This window comes from Aquarana catesbeiana, linkage group LG10 (assembly GCF_042186555.1).
Source record: "Aquarana catesbeiana isolate 2022-GZ linkage group LG10, ASM4218655v1, whole genome shotgun sequence".
Taxonomy (NCBI): Eukaryota; Metazoa; Chordata; class Amphibia; order Anura; family Ranidae; genus Aquarana; species Aquarana catesbeiana.
Genome location: NC_133333.1, coordinates 196,048,310 through 196,072,375, shown reverse-complemented (window position 1 = coordinate 196,072,375; position 24,066 = coordinate 196,048,310). Strand labels below are relative to the sequence as shown.

Sequence of the window (24,066 nt, the reverse complement as noted above, 5' to 3'; positions counted from 1 at the left end):
ATTTACCCATTATACACCTGTTTATTTATTTTTTATTAAGATTCAATTTTCTACTTTCCCTGTATGTATCATAGCAATTTTCATCTATTTTCAAACAAGATATTTCTGTCAAAAATAGCATCAAACAAGTTACCTCTATGTGAAAATTCCATCAAACAGGATTTGTCCAACATCTGTTCTTTAATGGGAAAGTCCAAATATGGGCAATGATATTACACAAATAGTCAAGTTACATCACTAGCTATATTTGGTCTAAGGCCAAGTGCGGACAATTATATTAATGGAACCCCCTCCCCAGAGTTCCCTGGGCACTTTAAACCATGCCAGTGGTGGGAACTTCTTCAGTACTCAAACACTGTTTGAGCAGTAATAAATAAGGGACCCATGCTGCCACTAGGTCTGACCTGCCATTGCTGGATCAGACAGCGATTGACATCTTTGGATATCACTGGAACCTGTAAAGGTAAATATTAGTTAAAGAAAGAATAATAAAGTGTTTTTGTGTGGTGTGTTGATTTAAATTTATCATTAACCAGCAAGCATCAATGGACTGATTAGAGATCCAAGGGACCCCTAAAACCAGTTCTGCAAGAAGGCGAAGGGGGCACCTATTTGTCCCCCAAGAGGGGGAAGGTTGGTAGAACACAAGTTCTCCCTTGTCTACATCCTCTCCTGTGTACCAAGGGTGTTGAAGAGCTGATACCAGTCAGCATAAGGCTATGTGTTTTGGGGGAACCTCTGTTTTCTCAAAGCACCCCCCAGTGCTGAAGGGCATGTTGGCTGGTATCAGCATAGCAGGGGGGATGCATGTTTGCTGCTTCTATGCCGGGAGCGATAACAGTCTGCACGCCTGACATGCTGGGCTTATTCTATTGGGGGAGGCACTTGTTTATTAAAATAAAAATTCAATCACCCTACTACTGATGAAACTGTGCATAAAACAGTTCAGCATCTTAGAAAGTATGCTGGAAAATTAACATAGGACAACCCTGTTATTTAACAGGCTTCATCCAAATTTATCCAAAGGCAAAAATTATCTACTACTGTACTATCAAGATTCATCATTTCAAGATTCAAACTAAAACGATTCACCTAGGGAACTCATATTATACATAGAAGAAATCCTAATAGAGATTGCTGGGCAATACTGTCAACTCTTACTTGGGCAAATGTACCTATTTTTTTACTGGGTGAATTTTGCCAGAGAATCCACCCCATAGTCTTGTCCTTCAGATAGCACTTTATTCTAATTTCATTTCTATGTGTAACACCCATCTTTCTAACCATCTCCCAAAAAGACTCAAAAACACGCAACATTTTTTTTTCTAGAATTTTATTAATAGGAAATTTTCCACCAGTGAAATTAACTGTGATATAAGTATATGGCTTTTGCATCTTTAATGATTTGTACACACATGCTCCTTTCATTCCTCTTAAAAAATCACTTACAGTCAGGCCCTTTCGACAAGCAGGAGAATTGATTTAACTATGATATGGAAGGGAAGCAATGCATTTTTTTTTATGGTGAGCTTGAAGCAAAATCAAAGCAGCCTCAACAAAAGGTGTCCAACATGCTAATACACTGCCCCTTTTGAAATATATATATATATATATATATATATATATATATATATATATTTCAAAATATTTATATATATATTTCTGTATATTGTGTGTTTACAGTTATTTTTAATTTACAAGACTATGTTTAGTAATGTAGATATAACTGTTACTGTTAAAAGTGTTATTCTTAAAAAAGAATGCCCCACAAAAGTTTTTAGAAGTAAAGAAGAAACGTCATCTAAATTAATTTTACATCTTTTGAATTATGTTTGGTGGGCTTTAAGTTTTCCTCATGATGTCATAATTTTATAGTCTTAGTAATACTCTCAGTAATGGCGTATGTAACAGAAAAGTACATATTCAAAAAGAAAAACAAATTTACTCTGTTTTCAAAAAGTCATCTGGACATAATGGTGAGAGTCTTAGATCCTTCTGGTCCCCTGAAAATGACCTGGTGTTTAATATACATGTGTACATTTTGTTCAAGGGATGATGAAAGACCAAAAAACAGCCCTCTTCTATTGGCTTTATCATTTTGATCAAGTATTCATTACTTCCTGACATTTTTAAATTGCAACCAGTGGAGTGAATTGTTTACATGTGTACAAGAGAACAAATGGAACCTTATCTGAACTTGCATTTGCAGGTGAATATATTTAAAATGTGCCTTAAAACCAGAAATGTTTCAACCACCATTCGTTCTTATAAGAATTGTTGTGTTAAAGAAGATTTGTTGTGTTAAATTATGGAAGTGGACAACAGAGAACCGTGTTGCCTATTTGGAAGTGGACAACAGAGAACTCCACTCCCTTTTTGAAATATTTCAAGTGTTTTTCTGTAAAAGAAAAAAAAATCTCCTCCTTCCAATCTATTGATCGTTTAAACATATTTTTATCTTTTTTTCTTTGGAAAAACAATAACAAATAACAGCAATGAAAAAGTAAAACACATTTACAGAACTCTCACATGGTGATGTTCTGGTATGACACTAAATTATGGGGGTTGCAGTATATTTCCTAAAGTTTAGTTTTTGTTAATACAAAGGAAAAGGAAAAGTCTTGAAAATTGCTCTTACATACCTATAATAAATATAAAAAAACAACAGTTGGCACATATCAGGGCTAGACATTCCAGAATTGTAAAAGCTGTTCTTTTCTTTGACTACAGAACAATAAGTCCCTTTATTGTGTAGATGAGGAGAGTGGGAGGGATCCAGTGGTTAAATTGATATTAAAGGGTAACTCCACTTTTGTGGGGGAAAAAAATTGCAAATAAAAAAATAATATAGCATATACAATTGTGACTCAAGTGATATTGTCATTGAATGTTTTTAAAAAATTCCTTTCCCTTTCAATCTGCAGCACTGTAATTTTCTGTAAAATGCAATGCAATATGGCTACCTGTACATAGATGGTGTACAGAACGCCCATAATTTTCTACTTGTGTGATTGGCTCACTGATTTTCTCAAATATCTGTACTAAGATACCAGTCAGATTTTTGGCATCCCCATGCAACAAAAATGTCATTTTTGGTGAGGTCCTCCCAAAGAGAAATCACGTCTCCAGGTGCAGCGACTGATCGATATTTATAAAACCACTCCCATACATAGACCACCTAGAGGGGAATGCTTTTTTTCTCAAGGTGGAGTTACTCTTTAAAGCTTCCATTTTTTTTTTTTAATTAAAATAAGAAACATGTCATACTTACCTGATTTATGCAATCGTTTTTCACAGAGCAGCCTCAATCTTTCTCTTCTCAGTCCCCTTCTGGCAGTCTTGGCTCATCCCCTCAATCGAGTGCCCCCATAGAAAGCCATCCCTCCTTCGTCATAGGATTTGGTTGGCAGGAGCAGGAGGAAGGAAAAGAAGTCCCAGGACACACAAAACCCTCATGTAAAGAGTGGAAGCAGCCTCAACCTAGACTCTGTCCAGGCCACACCTCATGACTAAGCACCATTGGCGGGGCAAAACATGTTGAGGGTGTTGCCTGGACGGAGTCAAAGCTGAAGCTGCTTCCACTCTTCACATAAGGGTTTTGTGTGATGGCTCCTGGGACTTCTTTCCTTCCTCATTGATGTCTATGGAGCTCAGACAAGCTTTTTCCCCTCCCTGCACTTCCAGTGGTTGTCAGCATATAAGATCCTACTAGAGCCTGAGGCCGCACTCTGAATTTCTTTGTATGGGGTGAGAGGAGCAGGAACAAATGGCTTCCGCTACCACCAATCTGCCCAGTGAGGAGAGACAAAGCCTAGGACAGCCACTGCTCTCATACACATCACTGGATCAAGATCGGGCTTAAGTAAGTATGAGAGGGGCTGGGGGGAATCTCTGCAACAGGAGGTTTTTCATTAAGGTAAAAAAAACCTTAAGGCTTTAGAACCACTTTAAGGAAAAGACAACTGGGTAGAACTGACACTATTCAGTCCAGAAAAATGTTGTGTTTTGTCAGTTGTCAGTCAAAGTGCATTTCTAGCAGATCAATAGATTTTTTTTGTATTTGCTGGGTCTTTGAAGGGATAAAACTAACTAAGAAAGTGTTTATGTATTGCAGAGATGTACTGCATATTTTTATTTTTCCCTAACATACACTTTAATTAGAAAACGGCCTATAAATCACATTTTTGAGAAGTTCACTCTGTAGCTTTGAGTCAAGTTGAGTGGAAAATGAACAAACAACACTTACCTCTACCTTCCCACTCCCCAAATGTATCATTTTAGAAGCTTCCAGGTCCAGTCCAAATCCAGTGGATTTTTTTTATAGTGTTGCAATGAGTAAGTTCAATGGGAATCCCTGATGTCCACCAGAAAGACTGGAGGAGGACTGAAACCATTGGACTTTTTCAGTTTTCAAAATTAGTTCTTACAAACCTGAGACCTTAACGCAGACCTTAACCTTAACTCACGTTAAGTATTCACTGCCACGTATTTCTAAGAAACTGATAGGATGACTCTTAATGAATATTAATATGGCCCAGAAAATGGCTGCCTCTTTGTATAGATATTTGCCAGTTTGTTATGTTTTTCACAATCAAAGGCTATGCAAACTGAAATCAATAGTGTATAAAATAACAGAGATTTATTATATTACCTGTATTAATGTTCTCCTGTTCTTTAATAAAATAAAAGAACATTGCCTATTTAAAGTGTGATTCTAACTTTTTAGATAGATTGGAGAATGTTTGGAACTTTTTAGGGTTTTATTACCTGCTGTGGAGATTTCTCCCCACTTCCTGTCACTGTGCCTACAATCATAGGGGCAGGAAGTGAAAAGCATTATTTTTAAATGAAACACAGACAATGGTAAAAATCAAAAAAAGTCCAAATGTTTCCTCAGTTTATCCAACAGGTTTTTTTTTCAATCAAAGTTCCAATTTAAACATTGTGCTATAAATTTTAATAAAATGTTATTGTTAGGAACATACTATTACTGTTAGGCTACCTACAACAAACTAAAGCAGCTCTTATTTTATATCTACTTTCATATTTAAAGTAAAATAATCAGTTTACCATGGTTCAGAATTTCACTCAAGGGTGTTGTCTTTATAGGCTGATGAAGTCTTCTGAAATACTGCTCTAACATTACTATAATCAATGGATAGTGTATACAATAGGCAAATGTGGGCTCCACAACCATATTTCCGCTACAATTATACTTAGCAAGATAACTTTGCCTCCATATAAGGGAGGACAGCAGAAAGCATCAGTCTTAGAAAGTATTAAATGATAATAGCCATTTTGGTAGCTCTACATCTTCTCACTCAAGTATAGGGCAACATAAGTGTTAGAGGATTACCTAATTGGCTTAACATCACATTACTTAACTTAGAAGTAAAAATATACTTTTCTAATATTACGGATGATATTGATACTGTATATAATGTAAACATAAATAAATGTTCTTGTTACCCATGTACAGTGTTGACAGACTTTATGCGAAAAGAGCTAGTCCAATTCACAAGGAGATAGGAGCTAGTGACTTCACTGTCTTATATGTGTCACTGATACTAATACTTTTTAGTTACTTGTTTGTATACTGTATGAATAGGGCTCCTGGCCAAACATGTGGAACATGAAAAAGGTTTCACACTTGCAATAAAAAATACAAAAACATTCCTTTAATTTCTTAGCCCAGTCCCCCACATACTTCTGGCATTCTATTAACTGATCTATGCAGCTTGTGAACACAGAGTGATCAACATTAGCTGGATTTCTAGATAGAGAAAAATACTGGGTAACCTTCGTGGGTGCTCTCCTTTTCTAATTGTTTCCTGTTCCACCAGTTCAGACATTTAGACACATAGCTGGCAATGTACCTACAGGAGAAAGCAATGGAACACTCCAAGCCACCAGAGCAGAGATTGCCTAATAAAAGTGTAATAGCTTGATTCAGAGCCCCTGCTGTTGAAAATAATTGTACATTTTTTCAGTAAAAGTGGAACATCCCTTTAAAATGTGTTCATAGTTTCAAAATAACACTTAGTTAATGCCCCCAAAAGCCTGTCCTTCATTTGGTGAAACCAAAGTTGTAAGTTGCTTCAGTTTCTTACATATTTCCCCTGACCACTTGGCCAACAAATATTTCATAATTTACTGTGGCCACCCTTTAATTAAAGGAATATTTCCTTTTTGGAAGGGCAGTATGTACTAGACATTATATTCCCAAATCCTCTAAAAAAAAAAAAAAAAAAAATAGACACATGGCGTAGGGTTGCTTTGATGATCATTTCTCTCTAGCGGAGAGAAACATCTGCAGGAGCAGAAAAAAAAAGTCTAGGAGAAGAGTACAGTCACTAGTAAGGCGAGCAAAGCTGCAGAGGTGGATGACACAGTACAGCTCCCAGTATTGGCTGCTGATGTAATGAGTCCAGGGAAAGTGGTTGTTGGCGAAATTTTGGTGCATGTAGAAGAATGGATGTCCAGGGGCAGTTGAAGTGACATAAACCACAGACAAGGGAGATTTCAGGGACAGAGGAGGGAGGTGGGAGAAATCATGGGATCAAGAGGAAGGAAAAAAAAAAGAAAAAAGAGAGAAGAGAGAAAACAGATAAGAAAATGAACAGGTCACAAATACAAAGAAAATGTAGCAAAAAAGGTCAACTCAGCATAGCCAAACAAGAAAAAAAAAAATGAAACTAAAAGATGGCAGTTGTTAAAAAAAAATAGCAGAGTTACTGAGGCAAGCCCTGAAGCAGAAGCTGTTAGCAGCAAATTAGAGCTATTAATCACACATTAAGCGCAAGACACCAGTGCAAGAACTATCAGTAAAAAGGCAGCCAATTTAACAAATTTTACAAAAGTTTACAAAACAACTAACAGGTCAAATGTTTACCCAGTAAGTAGATGCTATTCCTTCTATTCAATGGGGGACCAAGAAACAAAGTACTTCACTGCAAAAATTACAAGTGAGCTCCTCCCCAGACTACATAGTTTTACAATTAGCTGAAAGAAGAATGTAAAATGTAATCTCCCAAAAAAAAAAAAAGGGCATTTGTCCAGTACTTCCTCTATAGAGGCTTATTCTAACATACATGACATGATAGTATAACATCATGGAGTTATACCATGTGTACTGCTAGTACTCTTGTAAATACCTATGTAAATATTCTTTGGACTCAGTTTCAAATATAAATTCAATGGGCAGGGGATATTTCTACATAATTAATTTAATTTGTTTTCCAGAAAGCACATCCAAAATATGACTGCTTGTATACATTACATTGAAAGAAACATATTTATATGAGTAAGGAGGACCTACTATATATGTATGACATAACTAAAGCTCACAGGATCTTTACTGCACTAGGTCTTTATATCAAAGTCCATTGGGCGGCCCTTGGCACCTGCTCATGCATGATGATCACAAGTTAATGCAAAGGAAGGCTTAGCTTGAATGAGCATTAATGATGTTAAAATCAAACTGCAGTGATACATATCTCAGAGCAGACACTCACAAAAACAGAATACAGCCTAATCACATGCTATAGAAAATACACCAAAATCTTGGATGTGAACAGAATTTTAGTATGATTACTGGTCCACTGTGAGATGATACTTCTGTTTAGAGGATATAGAGGAATCGGAGTCACAGCAGTCACAATAACCTCTCTCTTATACCCTAACTAACACTAAAAACACTTACATTAAAATGAATAAAAGCATGCCATAGAGAGGTGCTTGGAGTGTATCATCCTTCACAAAGATATGCAGGGAAGTCCCAGGCTGGTGCCGAGGTGGTTCCCCATATATTTCCTGTGCTTGGTCATGTGATCTTGTGTCACATGACTAAATGCAAGGAAGAATGCCAGTCTGCAGGTTACCTGTACAGCTGTGCAATGTATGATGCACTACCACTCTATACACAATACTCACATCTACACTTAAATGTATTATAAGCAATATACATTAAAGGGTATTGTTGAGAAGGCAGGGGAGGCACTCAGTGGCACAGTATATTGTAGGGGCCCAGGGTGCGGATATTCCTCTGGGGTGCCAAGGTCAAATATCTAAGCCACAAAGATTTTCTGTTTTCAACAATTAATTATTATTTCATTCCGCCATTGCTGTAACTATATTTATTTATTACAGGTACTTACAGTATATAGCGGTGTCAATTTACGCTGCACTTTACATACACATGGTACATTCACATCAGCCCCTGCCCTCAAGGAGCTTAAAATCTAAGGTCCTTAACTCACATTCACATACTAGGGCCAATTTAGACAGAGGCCAATTAACCTACCAACATGTCTTTGGAGTGTGGAAGGAAACCCACACAAGCACAGGGAGAACATGCAAACTCCATGCAGTTAGTGCTGTGGTTGGGTTTTGAACCAATGACCCAAGTACTGCCAAGCAGAAGTGCTAACTATTTAGCCACTGTGTTTCCCACAGTGGCTAAGTGGTTAGCACTTCTGCCTACCCATATTCAATAACATTAAAAATATACATCTAGCTCCATATAGCTTAACATATATTTTTTCTTTTGTTGCAGCCAAATTAGGATAACACCTATTTTATATTTGTTACATGTTTCCATTAACATACAGTAGCATAACATATAAAAAAAAACAAAAATTGCTGGCTACCTTTTTAGGTGTTTTTTTTTACTGGATTTAAAATTGTGCATGCTCTCTCTGATTTTTACAGTTTAAGGGAGGGCTGTGGGGTAAGGTTTAACATACTGTATTTATCGGCGTATAACACGCACTTTTTTACCCTGAAAATAGAGGGTAAACCGTGTTTACGTGTTATACGCTGATATCTGTTTTTTTTTACCAATGGGGCGGGGATAGGGCAGTTTGCCCTGGGTGCCACCTATTGGGAGGGTGTCAGGCCGGCCGCCTCACCTTTCCTGGCCGTGGGACAGAGCTGCCAGTAAACTCTAAGGTTCAGAAAACATTACTGCCAGCCCTTTGACATATACCGCACCTCCTGTGTAACTCTCAATGTAAATCTAAGCCTCTGAATCTCTTAATTAACGCCGTTAGTTGTGGCTGCTCTCCTCCTCCCGCTCCGCCTCCTGCTCATGTGTAGCTTTTGATTGGAGCAGGAAAGCAGTCACCTGACCGTCAATGAAAGAGAGGAGAGCAGTCACATGACTGGGTCCACAAGAGAGAGCGGCGTTAATGGAGATATTTATAAGCTTTGATTTACAATTAGACTGACACAGGAGGAGCAGTGTATGAGAAGGGGCTGACAAGCTGACAGTGTGAAGTTTTCTCAACTTTAGAGTATGCTTGCAGCGCTGTCCCTGTCCCACTGCTGGGAGTGCAGGGGGGGTCTTTATAATGAAAGGGGGCTGTGTGTTGTACAGCGGGCTGTGTACTATGCACGGGGTCTGTGTACTATGAAGGGGGTCTGTTTACTATGCAGGGGGTCTGTGTATTATGCAGGGGGTCCGTGTATTATGCAGGGGGTCCATGTACTATGCAGGGGGTCCATGTATTAAACAGGGGGTCCGTGTATTATGCAGGGGGTCCCAGTACTATGCAGGGGGTCCATGTATTATGCAGGGGCTCCATGTATTATGCTGGGGGTCCGTGTATCATGCAGGGGGTCCCAGTACTATGCAGGGGGTCCATGTATTATGCAGGGGGTCTATGTATTATGCAGGGGGTCTGTGTATCATGCAGGGGGTCTGTGTATTATGCAGGAGGTCCATGTATTATGCCAAGCAGCTGTGTAAAGTTTTTTTTTCCTGAAACTTCCCTCTTAAAGTTAAGGTGCGTGTTATACGCCGATAAATACAGTAATTAACCCTGTCTGCACTATGCATTTCTTCATTGTCAGTTGAACACTAGATTTAAGCACTGTCTATTCTAACAAAGGGTTACAATTTTTGAAACCACCCTCCTGATATGTATATTAATGAGGAATAGCTCACTCTGTCTGGGGATAAGACTGTTCACAAATTCTTATAATCAGCCATTACACCTTGTCCTTAAAAACATCTAAAAAGTAAGAAATTGTTTATATTTTTTTAGGTATGATGTGTGAACAGGAAAACATAACACACATATAGTGTGTAGTTTTCTCAAAATTGACTGCTAAAGTGGAAATAACTTTTAACCACTTAAGGACTGCCCCGGGTACACTTGCTGCGGCAGGGCGGCCCTTAAGCGCAAAATCATGTACCTGTACATGATTCTCGTGTACGCTTTGGGGTGCACGCGCGCGCCGCTGGAGCCATGCTCCTGCTATGATTGGACACAATGGGAGCCAATTAGCGGGTCCCGCGTCCGTGATGGCCACCGGGTAAACCCGCGATCGCTCACTGGAGAGTATGACGATCTGGCTATGTAAACAAGGCAGATCGTCCTTCTGTCAGACAGAATGAGAGACATCTGTGATTCCTGCTAATCAGGAACACAGATGTGTCTCTTCTTCGAGTGCATCCGTCCCCCACACAATAAAAAAAACACACATAGCAAACACAGTTAACCCTTTGATTGCCCCTGATGTTAACCCCTTCCCTGCCAGTGTCCTTTATACAGTGTCAGTGAATATTTTTTTAGCACTGATCACTGTATTGGTGTCACTGGTCCCCAAAAAGTGTCACTAAGTGTCAGATTTGTCCACCACAATGAACCACAAAAATTGCTGATTGCTGCCATTACTAGTAAAAACAATAAAAAAATAAAAAGTCCCTAAATCTATCCCAATCTTTGAAGATGCTATAACTTTTGCGCAAACCAATCAATATACTCTTTTTGGGATTTTTTTTTTTTAAATATGTAGCAGAATACAAATTGGCCTAAACTGATGAAGAAATTAGATTTTTCAATTTTTTTTTTTTTTTTATTGAGAATGTTTTATAACAGAAAGTAATACGTTGTTTTTTTTTTTCAAAATAGTCTGTCTTGTTTTGTTTATAGCAAAAAAATTGAAACTGCAGAGGTGCTCAAATACCACAAAAAAAGGAGAAAAAAAGGACATCAATTTTATTTGGTTACAGCTTCGCACAATTGTCAGTTAAATCAACGCAGTGCTGTATCGCAAAAAATGGCCTGGTCAGGAAGTGGGTAAAACCTTCCAGAGCTGAAGTGGTTAAAGTGAACATATATAGAACATTTGGATGGAGTAGAAAAGTTTTATTTGTTTTTCTTGCTGTCTGTGCCCCAATTAGGAAGGTTTAACTTCACTTCCTGTCCTAAAGACGCAACAGGTAATGAGAATATATCTCCCCTTCACTTCCTGTCCGAAAGACGCAAAATAAAATGAGAGGAAATCTCCCCAAAGAGAGGGGATGTTCCATCTTAAACAGTGGTTAATAGCTGAAACGTTTGTCTCTATTGGAAGATTACCCCTAACCTCTTGTACTGGTGACAGTTCTACAGTTTTGGATTAATACTACTTTCTGTCTTGGTGACAAGACAAATTGAAGGGGGAATCTTCCCAGCTGGTGCTTAGGCAGCAATGACAATGTGACAGAGGGTCTAACCTTTCTGTACTTTGTCCAAAACGAAAGAAAAAACAATCCAAGATACACTAGGACACTACTGGTAAGCCCTTAGGAGTGGAAGCATATACAAGTTAAAGAAGATGATTAGAGTAGAACAAAGGTACCCTTAAATGTCTAAATACAATTCTAGACTAAAGGCTGCTGGAGGAGTTCCATTAGTAGGAGGAATCTGGAAATGACAGGAAGAGGATAGTGGACACCTTTTTAACCTTAAGCTTCCCTAGGGAATTGTTGAGGTCCGCTTTTATGTACCAATCCATATAGCGAAAAGGTTGCATGTGTGAGGAAAGTTCCACTGGAGAAAATTTTTATTATCTATGTAATGTCTCCATCTGGCGATAAAACAGCGAGTGGATTTGAAATTTGGGATGATGATATCCAATTATTCTAGGGCAAATAAGGTTGCCAAAGCTTGTTTCACTGTAGATACATGAGGCAGTGAGGGACGAATCCAGGCTTGCAAGATTGTTCTGTGAGCCACAAGGAGAAAAATGTGAGCCCATTAAGGAAGATAATGAGCAGGAGATGAGTGTGTCAGATTCTTCTGGCCTTTCTGACTGAAGAGCCAGATGAGAGGATCCTTGGGGACTCTCGCCTTGCAGACTTGGTCAATATCTGTTAAGATCTTGTCGAAGAATTGAGAGATCATTGGGCAGTCCCATAAACGTTGGAGTAAGGAAGGGCGTAATGTATCACACCATGAGCAGGTCGATTAAGAAAATTCTGCTTTACTAACACGATAAGGGTAGTAGAGTCTGTGAATAATTTTAAATTGGGTTTCCCGTCAGGTTTCACAGTCATTGTTTTTAATGGGCCTATATACACAGGTGCATAAACTTGTGCTGCTAATATATATCAGTAAAAAAGCATACAAAAATATGCATTGCTATACAGTATTTTGCGCATATGTGCATACAACACAACCTAAGAAATGCTTGAATGATTTTTGCCCGCATGTACGCAAAAAAAAAAAACGTGAATATGCATGTTTAAGATACAATTATTGCATTTTATGCAGGAATTTTCTGCCTTAAATCTGATATTCATACATCAGTACCCTATTAGTACAAATAGTTTAATTTAATTTTCTGGATCATCCACTCTAATGCGTTCTTATACACAGCTAAGAATGCCATTATTCATAAAAAAAACATTCTAGCTCTTTACCCACGAATCGCCATAACTGTATGTCGGCCGCTTTAAAAGCTGTAGGGGGCACACATCCCACGACGCGACGCCGGAGCCGATGTTCCATGTAAATAGACAGATCTCCGTTCTGTCAGGGGAGGAAAGACAGATATCCTGGTTCTACTGTTTAGGAACAGCGATCTGTCTCCTCCCCCAGAAACACCCCCTAGTTAACACAGTTAACTCCTTGATTGCCCCCTAGTGTTAACCCCTTCCCTGCCAGTGACATTTATACAGTAATCAGTGGCTATTTTTAGCTCTGGTCACTGTATAAATGTCAATGGTCCCAAAAAAGTGTCAAAAGTGTCCGATCTGTCCACCACAATGTCGCAGTCCCACTAAAAAATCACAGATCGCTGCCATTACTAGTAAAAAAAAAAATAATAATAAAAATGCCATAAATATATCCCCTATTTTGTAGACACTATAACTTTTGTGCAAACCAATTAATATACGCTTATTGCGATTTGTTTTACCAAAAATATGTAGAAGAATATATATCGGCCTAAACTAAGGAAGAAATTAGTTTTTTTATATATTTTTTTATTTATTATAGCAAAAAGTACAAAATATTTTTTTTAAATTGTCACTCTTTTTTTGTTTATAGAGCAAAAATAAAAAAACACAGAGGTGATCAAATACCACCAAAAGAAAGCTCTATTTGTGGAAAAAAAGGACATAAATTTTGTTTGGGTACAGCATCGCCCGCCCACGCAATTGTCAGTTAAAGCGATGCAGTGCCGTATCGCAAACAATGGCCTGGTCATTAAGGGGGCAAATCCTTCCGTATCTTAAGTGGTTAACATTAATGTTGGTCAACAAAAATCTTATTGGATAAAGTGATTACATTTAGAAAAAAAATACTCCACCCTATACTGATGAGAATGCCCACATAGTCCTAGAGATTAAAAAATAGATACAGTAGATGAATTTTCTTACATCTGCTATACAAAGGGAGTGGTTTACTAAGGCAAACTGTCTGTTTACTTTGCAGGTGAATTTCCCCCTAAGCTTAGTGAAAGAGGTACAGCTCTGTCAAGAAAAAAATCCCTTGCAAAGTGAAGTTTATTTGCCTTTAGTAAATCATTAATATTTCATTAATCAGGACACCAATAGAGAACCTTTTTGAAGGGTAAACAAGCCTAGCTGACCTGTGTATTTGAATAGTAAATCTACCTAACCTTCTAAAAGCTACCCATCTTTGAACATCTTCATGCCTCTCTACATCTAACTTTTAGCCAGGGTACAATTTTGTAGGTTTTACATGACATAGCTATTATGCCCCTTCCTCAAGCTTTCAATCGAAATAACACAATGGCAAAAGCTTAAAACAAGTACCCTATGGGGGTTAATTACTAAAACTGGGGACTGCAGCTCTGCATAGAAACCGCTTCCAGTTTTTTTTTTCTTTTTTGTCCAAGCTTAACTGAACAAGCTGAAGTTAGAAGCCGATTGGCTTCCATGCTCAGCTGCACCAGATTTTGCACTCTCCAGTTTTAGTAAATCGACCCCAGTGGGCCATTATACACAGTACAATCAACTTTAGATTTTCCAAAACAATGTAATAGAAGAGCCTTCCTAAACGCTCTAATCAATTTGTAGCCAAAAATATTATGGAATTAAATAACAACACTTGGCATATAACGATAAAAATTATTTGAATACATACACCAAAAGCAGACTCAGATTAAAGATGGTGTATATAGGTTGTGGTAAATGTTCCTTTACTAACATAGAACAGATTAAGGCTGCCATTTAGATGCGATCAAGCACTGCTAGATTTGTTAAATTGCATGTCTTGTTTCTCAGACCTTCTGGCAGATATCTGAGTTGCCAGATAGCTAGCCTTACACTCCAGGAGCTGCTAGATTGCTGGTTTGTGCCTCCTTATGAACTAAACTTTCTACAGTTATATTCTACACTAGTGCCTTCAATTCAGCTCAGAATAATTGCATAAATCATCCAGTGTGCCTCTAGACAAAAGAGAGGCAAAATGAAAGTAGTACAATGCGTTTATAAAAAGAACATGCTTTTATTAATGCTACAACATGTCTCTCTGAGCACTCCCAAATATTCAGTTATACATATTCATAGCTACAGCAATAACTTTTTAAGACCGAGGCACAAAGCAATGCAGCTATTTCACATTTAAAAACAGCATGTTCCCATCATTGAACGCTACTGTCACATCATGCACATGCATAAAGATTTAGTGTAAACATCCTCAAAATCATTAAGGTGGAGCTGCAGCCAAAAAAATTTTTTACGTTTAAATAGAGTGGAGAAGGGTTATGTCCTCTGTCAGTGTTTTATTGTTGTCTGTTTCCCCTCAATTCTGTATGATATCTGAGATAAAAAGTGATGGAAACTTTTCCAATCTGGACTTAGACGGTAAGATTGGGGGACCTTTGTTAGGCCAGCTACCAGGACAGAAACTAAAGGGAAGTCCTGCCATTGACAACTGTCGCTGGAACAGGAGGTCAGACAAAATCTCACAATGGGGACACTAGTCCCAGTGACAACTACCAAACGTGGGATTTGAACTCACTTTTAGAGAGATTTCACTGTGACTAAAAAAAGGAACACCCGACAAATGATCAAACATCCAAATGAACAACGTTCCAAATGATCAACGTTCCAAATGAAGGCAAAATCTGTGGGACGTTGATTATGCCTACCAGGAGATCACATACAAAACAAAAATGAACATACAATTGGGGTTTCCCATTCAAAATGTGAAGGGAAACATTCCCAATCAGCTAATAAAAACATCAAGTGGAAGTTAAACATGTGTCCTAATACGAAACAATCCCAACACTTTTAGGTCTACGTGTTTCATGGATAAAGCTGCTTCTTCAGGACCTTAGACATATGTATACATAACTCCACTATCAAATAGGTTTGCTCTTTATAAATAAATAAAGCATTGATCTGTGTCTTTATATGATCTCCTGGTGGGCATTATTAAAGTCCCACAGATTTTGTCTTGTCTTGTTGGGATATCATTATATTACATTATTTCTGTGATGATTCCTCCACTCAGTCATACCTGATTTATACTGATCAAACCCTTCCCCACTCTGTTGCAAGTAACAATAGCAAAAAAAAAACAAAAAACTGTCCGAAGTTCAACTTTAAATCTTTATTGAACAGCTACCATTGTGCAATCGAATAACACCATTACACACCTATTTCAATATCACTAAAAAGTAAGTCCACTTAAATCCTCTGAACCTCAATATGCATTCATATCTGCATGAAATTCCCTGCAGTGCGCACACACAGAGCTTTTGTGCACTGAGGCACACTGACTAATTCACTGTCAACTTTTTACACTACAATGCCTGCAAAGTCAATTACCTAGAGTAACTACAGTGGGGACGGAAAGTATTCAGACCCCCTTAAATTGTTCACTCTTTGTTATATTGCGGCCATTTGCTAAAATCATTTAGGTTCATTTTTGTTCCTCATTAATGCACACACAGCACCCCATATTGACAGAAAACACAGAATTGTTGACATTTTTGCAGATTTATTAAAAAAAAAACTGAAATATCACATGGTCCTAAGTATTCAGACCCTTTGCTGTGACACTCATATACTTAACTCAGGTGCTGTCCATTTCTTCTGATCATCCTTGAGTTGGTTCTACACCTTCATTTGAGTCCAGCTGTGTTCGATTATACTGATTGGACTTGATTAGGAAAACCATACACATGTCTATATAAGACCTTACAGCTCACAGTGCATGTCAGAGCAAATGAGAATCATGAGGTCAAAGGAACTGCCTGAAGAGCTCAGAGACAGAATTGTGGCAAGGCACAGATCTGGCCAAGGTTACAAAAACATTTCTGCTGCACTTAAGGTTTCTTAGAGCACAGTGGCCTCCATAATCCTTAAATGGAAGACGTTTGTGATGACCAGAACCCTTCCTAGAGCTGGCCGTCGGGCCAAACTGAGCTATCGGGGGAGAAGAGCCTTGGTGAGAGAGGTAAAGAAGAACCCAAAGATCACTGTAGCTGAGCTCCAGAGGTCGGGAGATGGAAGAAAGTTGTAGAAAGTCAACCATCACTGCAGCCCTCCACCAGTCGGGGCTTTATGGCAGAGTGGCCTGACGGAAGCCTCTCCTCAGTGCAAGACACATGAAAGCCCGCATGGAGTTTGCTAAAAAAACACCTGAAGGACTCCAAGATGGTGAGAAATAAGATTCTCTAGTCTGATGAGACCAAGATAGAACTTTTTGGCTTTCATTCTAAGCAGTATGTGTGGAGAAAACCAGGCACTGCTCATCACCTGTCCAATACAGTCCCAACAGTGAAGCATGGTGGTGGCAGCAGCATGCTGTGGGGGTGTTTTTCAGCTGCAGGGACAGGACGACTGGTTGCAATCGAGGGAAAGATGAATGCAGCCAAGTACAGGGATATCCTGGACGAAAACCTTCTCCAGAGTGCTCAAGACCTCAGACTGGGCCGAAGGTTTACCTTCCAACAAGACAATGACCCTAAGCACACAGCAAAAATAATGAAGGAGTGGATTCACAATAACTCCATGACTGTTCTTGAATGGCCCAGCCAGAGCCCTGACTTAAACCCAATTAAGCATCTCTGGAGAGGCCTAAAAATGGCTGTCCACCAACGTTTACCATCCAACCTGACAGAGCTGCAGAGGATCTGTAAGGAGAAATGGCAGAGGATCCCCAAATCCAGGTGTGAAAAACTTGTTGCATCTTTCCCAAAAAGACTCATGGCTGTATTAGATCAAAAGGGTGCTTCTACTAAATACTGAGCAAAGGGTCTGAATACTTAGGACCATGTGATATTTCAGTTTTTCTTTTTTAATAAATCTGCAAAAATGTCAACAATTCTGTGTTTTCTGTCAATATGGGGTGCTGTGTGTACATTAATGAGGAACAAAAATGAACTTAAATGATTTTAGCAAATGGCTGCAATATAACAAAGAGTGAAAAATTTAAGGGGGTCTGAATACTTTCCATCCCCACTGTATATGGTCTTAAAAGTAAACCACAAGTAGTAATCATAGCATATGCATGACACAATCATTTTTAATCCTGGACAAATAGGATTCTCTTGCTCCGATTTAAAACCCAGCACATGCATGGCTTGCTATTCCCCCTGTTGCAGCAGTGCAGAACTCAGAGCTGCAGCAATGGGGGACATGTGCAGGGTTTTGAACCAAAGAGAGCTTTCTCCTATTATGGTGGGTGTGATCATCAATGCCTGGGAGCATCTTAGCATTCTCCTAGTAAAAAGGCAAGACAGGGGAATGCCATAAAGTCTTTCATGTTTCAGATGCTAAGTACCAGTCTGATGCCAAACCTTTAATATGCAATTAGAGGTTCTGGCACTGAACTGTTAAATGGTGGACTGGACACACCACATGGGGCTTAACACAAGATTGTTCAGTAGAAAATATTTTGTGTATACAGCTTGGGCTTGTAATCCATGGAGCTCCACAAGGATACAGAAGTTGTTTTGCAAGCATCACAATAGGTCAGCCTTTTAGCAGTAGTGCTAGTTTAACAACATTTAGGACCAAACAGTTTTACAATAATCCTAGTGCACTTTTGCAAAAACAAAAAACCTATGCAAAATCTGGAATCTAACTATATATGAGAAATAACGTAAACAAAAATAAAGAATGCTGCTAGCCACTCTTCCTCTTCAACATGACATAGCCATTGATGATGAGTGCAGACAAAGACTCTCCATGCCTCCAACTGACTCCCATTAAGCTTAAATTAACTATAATAGTTTTGGGTTGTCTTGGTTGCAATTTGTTTATTGTGAATACATTTTTAAACTGGTATAAAATATCATTTTTTTTTATTATTGATTTAAAATATTTTTTTTACAAACAAATATTGAATGGACTGTCTTTATGACAAGGGCATTACAGAATATTATCGGTTTTCTAAAGAATAGCTTTTTGCTACAAGGTTTTCGTGCATTAAAAGCATGTAGGAAGCCATACAGAGCAGGGAATGATGTTCGAAGAGGCATTTGAATCAATGCTATCTATAACATCTATATAAAATATGATACACAAAATACCATGATATGTGTAATGTAAAATTGAATAAAATTTGACAGTGATGCTCATTCTTATTGTGGACTTTGCATATATTAGACTATTGGGCCAGTCCTAAATTGAGCACCAGAAGGCTTTACAGTGAGTGCTGTTGAAAGACTGCATATACAATATATACGAACATACACACACGTTGCAAGAGTTTATCAGTTAAAAAAAAATAAAACATAAAAAAAGTTATGTGTGGAGCGACATGTTTGCTACATACAGTCAGTCAATGTTTCCATCTTAATCTTGTAAAATTTGGAGATAGTGGGGTCATTTATACAACAGTCTGAACTACAAACTACCTGTCTTGCCCATATCAACCAATCAAATATCTTTTTAAATATGTATACAGACAAACAAAATTATGAGGAGGTGCACATGCTATGAAGCACGAACACAGTTTTTGTTTCTGAAACCTTAATAAGTAATGTAGCCTTAATAAGTGATGCAACAGACTAAACTACAATTAAGGCAGAACAATACAAAACAATGCAGATTACACATATACACACACTTTACGTTTACTGGTCATTTGAGCTACCTAATTACAGCTTTTTAATGGTCCATTACAAAACCAACTATAGGATTAGTTGATATACAATGTAGCATATCAGAAATCAACAAGGACTACAAAAAGTGATCAAACGGCTTAATCTAAAACAGTGGGGTTGATTTACTAAAACTGGGCAGTGCAAAATCTGGTACAGCTCTGCATAGAAAGCAATCATCTTCCAGGTGTTATTGCCAAAGCTTAATTGAACAAGCTGAAGTTAGAAGCTGATTGGCTACCATAGATTATATATATTCTGACTGCTCTAGTTTTAGTAAATCTAATCCAATGTATCCAAACACCTGGCATTTGTATCATGTACCAGTGCCCCTGCCTTTAATTTTGTGGTTAATGATGAAGTATGGTCAAAGTCAACATAATGCATTTCACGCTTAGCATCATCACACGGTCCGGGCACAACGCAAGCTGTGCATGCAAGACCAGGTTTAAGGTTGGCTGTAAGCAAGCAGCTGGTCAAGGGTATGTTCAGGCATGTTAGGAAAGAAGCAGCTCAGTTGCGTTAATGATTAAGCAGAAGGGATGAGGACATTAAAATGCAAAATGTACCTGGAATAACCGTGGGCTTTGTTGTGGTTCGAAAATTGAAGGTAGCTGCCTTTGACTTCCCCTGCTGATTCTCAGCTACCACAACAACCTCATACTCGGCATTCCAGTCTAGAGATCGCAGCATGATGTGGTCACTTTCTGAGGCTATCTTAATCTCAGGTTTCCAGTCCAGGGAATTTTTCTAAAGAAGAACCCAAGGAGGATATTTAAGATCCAAGTCAACTGCATAAAACGTATTAAGTTTGAAGTCACAAAATTATTCAAATAACATAATCAGATAGACAGAATGCAAGCAATTGATAACAAAGTTCTTTTGTTAGAAAGATGTGCACCATTTTTACTGCACTGACATCCCAAACTATGTGGCCTCTAACAAAAGAGACTATCAACAAATGTTGAAGTAAAATTAAAGAACTCTGAAACGGGCACGATAACACAAAAATATTTAATTGAATTGAAAATAATATATGGCCTTTATCTGATAAGGGTCATTAATTATATGTAGGTACGTCCAAGACACAAGATTTGATAACAATTTTAGATGTGTGGAACACATGGATGAATAACTCCATTAATCATGCGTAAAACAAAATTCATATAGAACTTGGAAACAATTGCTGGAAGACACTTACAGCTCTGTAACGGACAATGTAGTGGCGGATAGGGGAGCCACCATCATCCTGCTTGATCAAGACAACTTTAAATGAGTTCCCATCATCTCCAACACGGCCTGTCAACTTTGGAGCACTTGGTTCCCCTAAAAATAACGAATCAGTTCAGGGTTAAAGAAATCCAGAATCCCCATAAACGGCAAATCCATGAATAAACAAACACTAAGAGTATCTTGAAAGCCCAACAATACTTTCCTATAAAGGCATTGCTGACCTTGTGGGTAAATCTGTGACCTTAACACATTACCCACCTAGGTTAAAATTACTTTAAAAAAATTATTAAATTATCCTATTTAATATGTAATCATATGTAGCCAAAATAACCTTAGATCATTCCACAGATCTTTTATAAAGACGAATCCATAACCAGGACTGCCCATAAAGTATACTGAATTCTGAATGATCCCATTACATTTAAGTACTATGATTCCCTTGGTCTGTAAGTTAACATTCATTTGACACAGATATTTAAAAAAATTGATTATTTCACAATGTCTACCTATAACATTCATAAACTGCTTAAGAAGACCAGCAAATAATATTGTTTTGAAATAGACTGATACAATGCTATCAACCAAGTTAGTGTCACCGTAACTGTAATAGTTCTAGTAAATATAAATGTAACACCCAGCATACACTTTGATTCATTATTATACATGTTCACTGGACTAAAAGATGAATGTACCAATGGACATAATATTAGTGCCACTCTGGGCTGTGCCCAAGTTTAGTATTCAAATTCCGGAAATAATAAATCCCAGGAACTGTATATATCACTGCGTAACAACAATATGGAAATCATTCACTGTATTTTGTAAGGCCTGTTCTTTTGAAAAACAGGTTACAAAACAAAAAAACAAAAAAAAAAACATCTTTACGCTAGCTACAAATCCTCTTTTGTGAAATATGGCTTGTGCTATTGGACGAATGAACAGCCAAGTGTGTACTGTAGTTACATTTAATCAGCAGGCACACTGCAACTTACACAGTGCCCCTTGCTATGGGATATGTATCCATAATGACATTACTCTACATCTAAAAAGATATATAATAATGTACAATGGCACAGGAATGGAGGTTGAAGTGCTTACTTCTACGTTCAAGTCTATGTTCCTGGGGATTGCCACTAAACAAACTGCAGGCATTCAGTCAGAGTAACCACACAATGTTATTATAGGCTTTACTGGTGTTTATATTTTGTATGCTACATTTGCTATGCTATACGGCACACAGTAATATCATCATACCATGTGTTGTTTCCCATTCTCCTGGTTATCTCAATATATTTTCCATGCTTAATCCATAGCTTCTGAGCAAACTCGTCATCACTAGATAACTCTTTTAGGGTTTGTACCCATGGGGTTTTCCCCTAAAATTTAAAACTATGTTAGCCGCTTCAGCCCCGGAAGATTTGGCTGCTTAATGACCAGGCCATTTTTTTGCGATTCGGCACTGCGCGGCTTTAACTGACAATTGCGTGGGCGGGCGATGCTGTACCCAAACAAAATTGACGTCCTTTTTTTTCCCACAAATAGAGCTTTCTTTTGGTGGTATTTGATCACCTCTGCAGTTTTTATTTTTTGCGCTAAAAAACAAAAGAAGAGCGCCAATTTTGAAAAAAGCACAATATATTTTACTCTTTGCTATTATAAATATCCCACATTTTTATTAAAAAAACAAAAACAAATGTTTTCCTCAGTTTAGGCCAATATGTATTCTTCTACATATTTTTGGTAAAAAAAAATCACAATAAGCGTATATTGATTGGCTTGCGCAAAAGTTAAAGTGTCTACAAAAGAGGGGATAGATTTATGGCATTTTTATTTATTTTTATTTTTTTTACTAGTAAAGGCGGCAATCTGCGATTTTTATCGGGACTGCGACATTATGGCGGGAACATCAGACACTTTTGACACATTTTTGAAACCATTGACAATTATACAGCGATCAGTGCTATAAAAATGAACCGATTACTGTGTAAATGTCACTGGCAGGGAAGGGGTTAACTGTGTTCCCTAGTGTGTGTTCTAACTGCGGTTGGGAGTGGGACTGACTAGGAGAAGACAGAGATCGGTGTTCATACATGGTATGAACACACAATCTGTCTCCTCTCCCCTGAAAGAACCAGGATCGTGTGTTTACACACACAGATCCCAGGTTCTCACTCTGTCACGAGACGAGGCATCCGGCGGTGTGCGCCCCTAGTGGCCAAAAGGTGAAGCGACGTTAACATAACGTTGTTTTGCCCAGCCGTGCCATTCTGCTGCAGTAAAACTGCGGTGGCTGGTCGGCAAGTGGTTAAAGAGGAATACTGTGCAGAAATGCAACTGTAATATGATGGCTGTGTTCAGCAGCTTTTACAGTAAAATTATATTGGAAGGTTTCCAAACAGCACTGATTGCTATGATGCAAACTATCACATTGCAATGCTTGATTATCTAATGTGTGATATAAACCATGGAATTTTTTTGCAGAATGTCATTAGGCGTTATACTGATTATTTGTGGGTGGAGTTATGCTGATAATCATATGAGCTAGAACACTGCAAACTGGTGTCAGACATTTCTGATAAAATCATTTTTTTTTTGAGTCACCTAGGATTTAGGTAACTGCCTGGCATTATTATTCAGCCATTTTAGATTGTTTTGTATAATTCATAAAGTCTTTATTTTTACTATATTAGCAACCATAAACGTTTATCCAAAAAACAATAAAAATGCAATCATTATTTTACACATCTATGGGGACATCTGCAGGAGCTGGTGGAAATAATATCTCAACAGCTTTACTAAATGACCAAACTTTATAACAGCACTAAAGCTTTGTCAGGTTATATCTACATATTAAAGTTCAATACTCTTCAGCAATATAGTGATAATCATAAGTGACTCACAGTCCAGGTAACTGTCTTATTACTATAATATCAAGACAAAGAAAAACACTAGTAATACAGTGACAATCTTGTATGGCAGCAACTCCAGCAATGTAATTTCTAATATAACCATATATACTTATAATAACAGAAAAATACGATTTGATTTAAAACATAGGACAGAGTAGACTTGGAATATTACCTCAAACCTGCTCCTGCAGATTTCTCCTGCAGGTTTGTAAATTAACTATAGAATTTTTAATTCTTTTTGGATAAACAGTTGCTTAATAAAGGAAGTTTTATTAAAGTATTGTCAAATACTAACTAAGCCTAAATCTACCTAAAGCCTAAAGCCCAAATACTAACTAAGCCTAAATCTACTCTCACCCTCATTCTAAGCCTATTCTAACTTAAATGTGGTCATACATACAAAAATAAAACAAATGTGCAAATTATGTGCAAATAAAGATAAATAAAAAAAAAACAAAAAACAATGTGATTAATTAATAAATATCTATTGACTAAAAAGAAAAAAATATAGCAATTCAAAAACATATGCTGTAAATACCCGATAAATACATAAATATCAATCAACCCG

General features: G+C 37.8%; 1 protein-coding gene across 10 annotated transcripts in view; it reads right to left on the bottom strand.

Annotated features, from left to right (window-relative positions):
• The window catches only part of NCAM1 (neural cell adhesion molecule 1), a 488,278-nt gene that overhangs the window by 27,952 nt on the left and 436,260 nt on the right, over window positions 1–24,066 (bottom strand). For 8 of the 10 annotated variants that reach the window (XM_073603080.1, XM_073603079.1, XM_073603081.1 and 5 more), the window contains 2 exons: window positions 20,558–20,682; window positions 19,926–20,106 (listed from right to left, as the gene is read on the bottom strand). In XM_073603080.1, coding sequence (XP_073459181.1) covers window positions 19,926–20,106; window positions 20,558–20,682 — 306 coding nt within the window. Of the gene's footprint in view, window positions 1–1,596; window positions 6,414–19,925; window positions 20,107–20,557; window positions 20,683–24,066 lie in introns of those variants that run through there. The other 2 variants (XM_073603086.1, XM_073603088.1) reach the window with 2 other exon arrangements.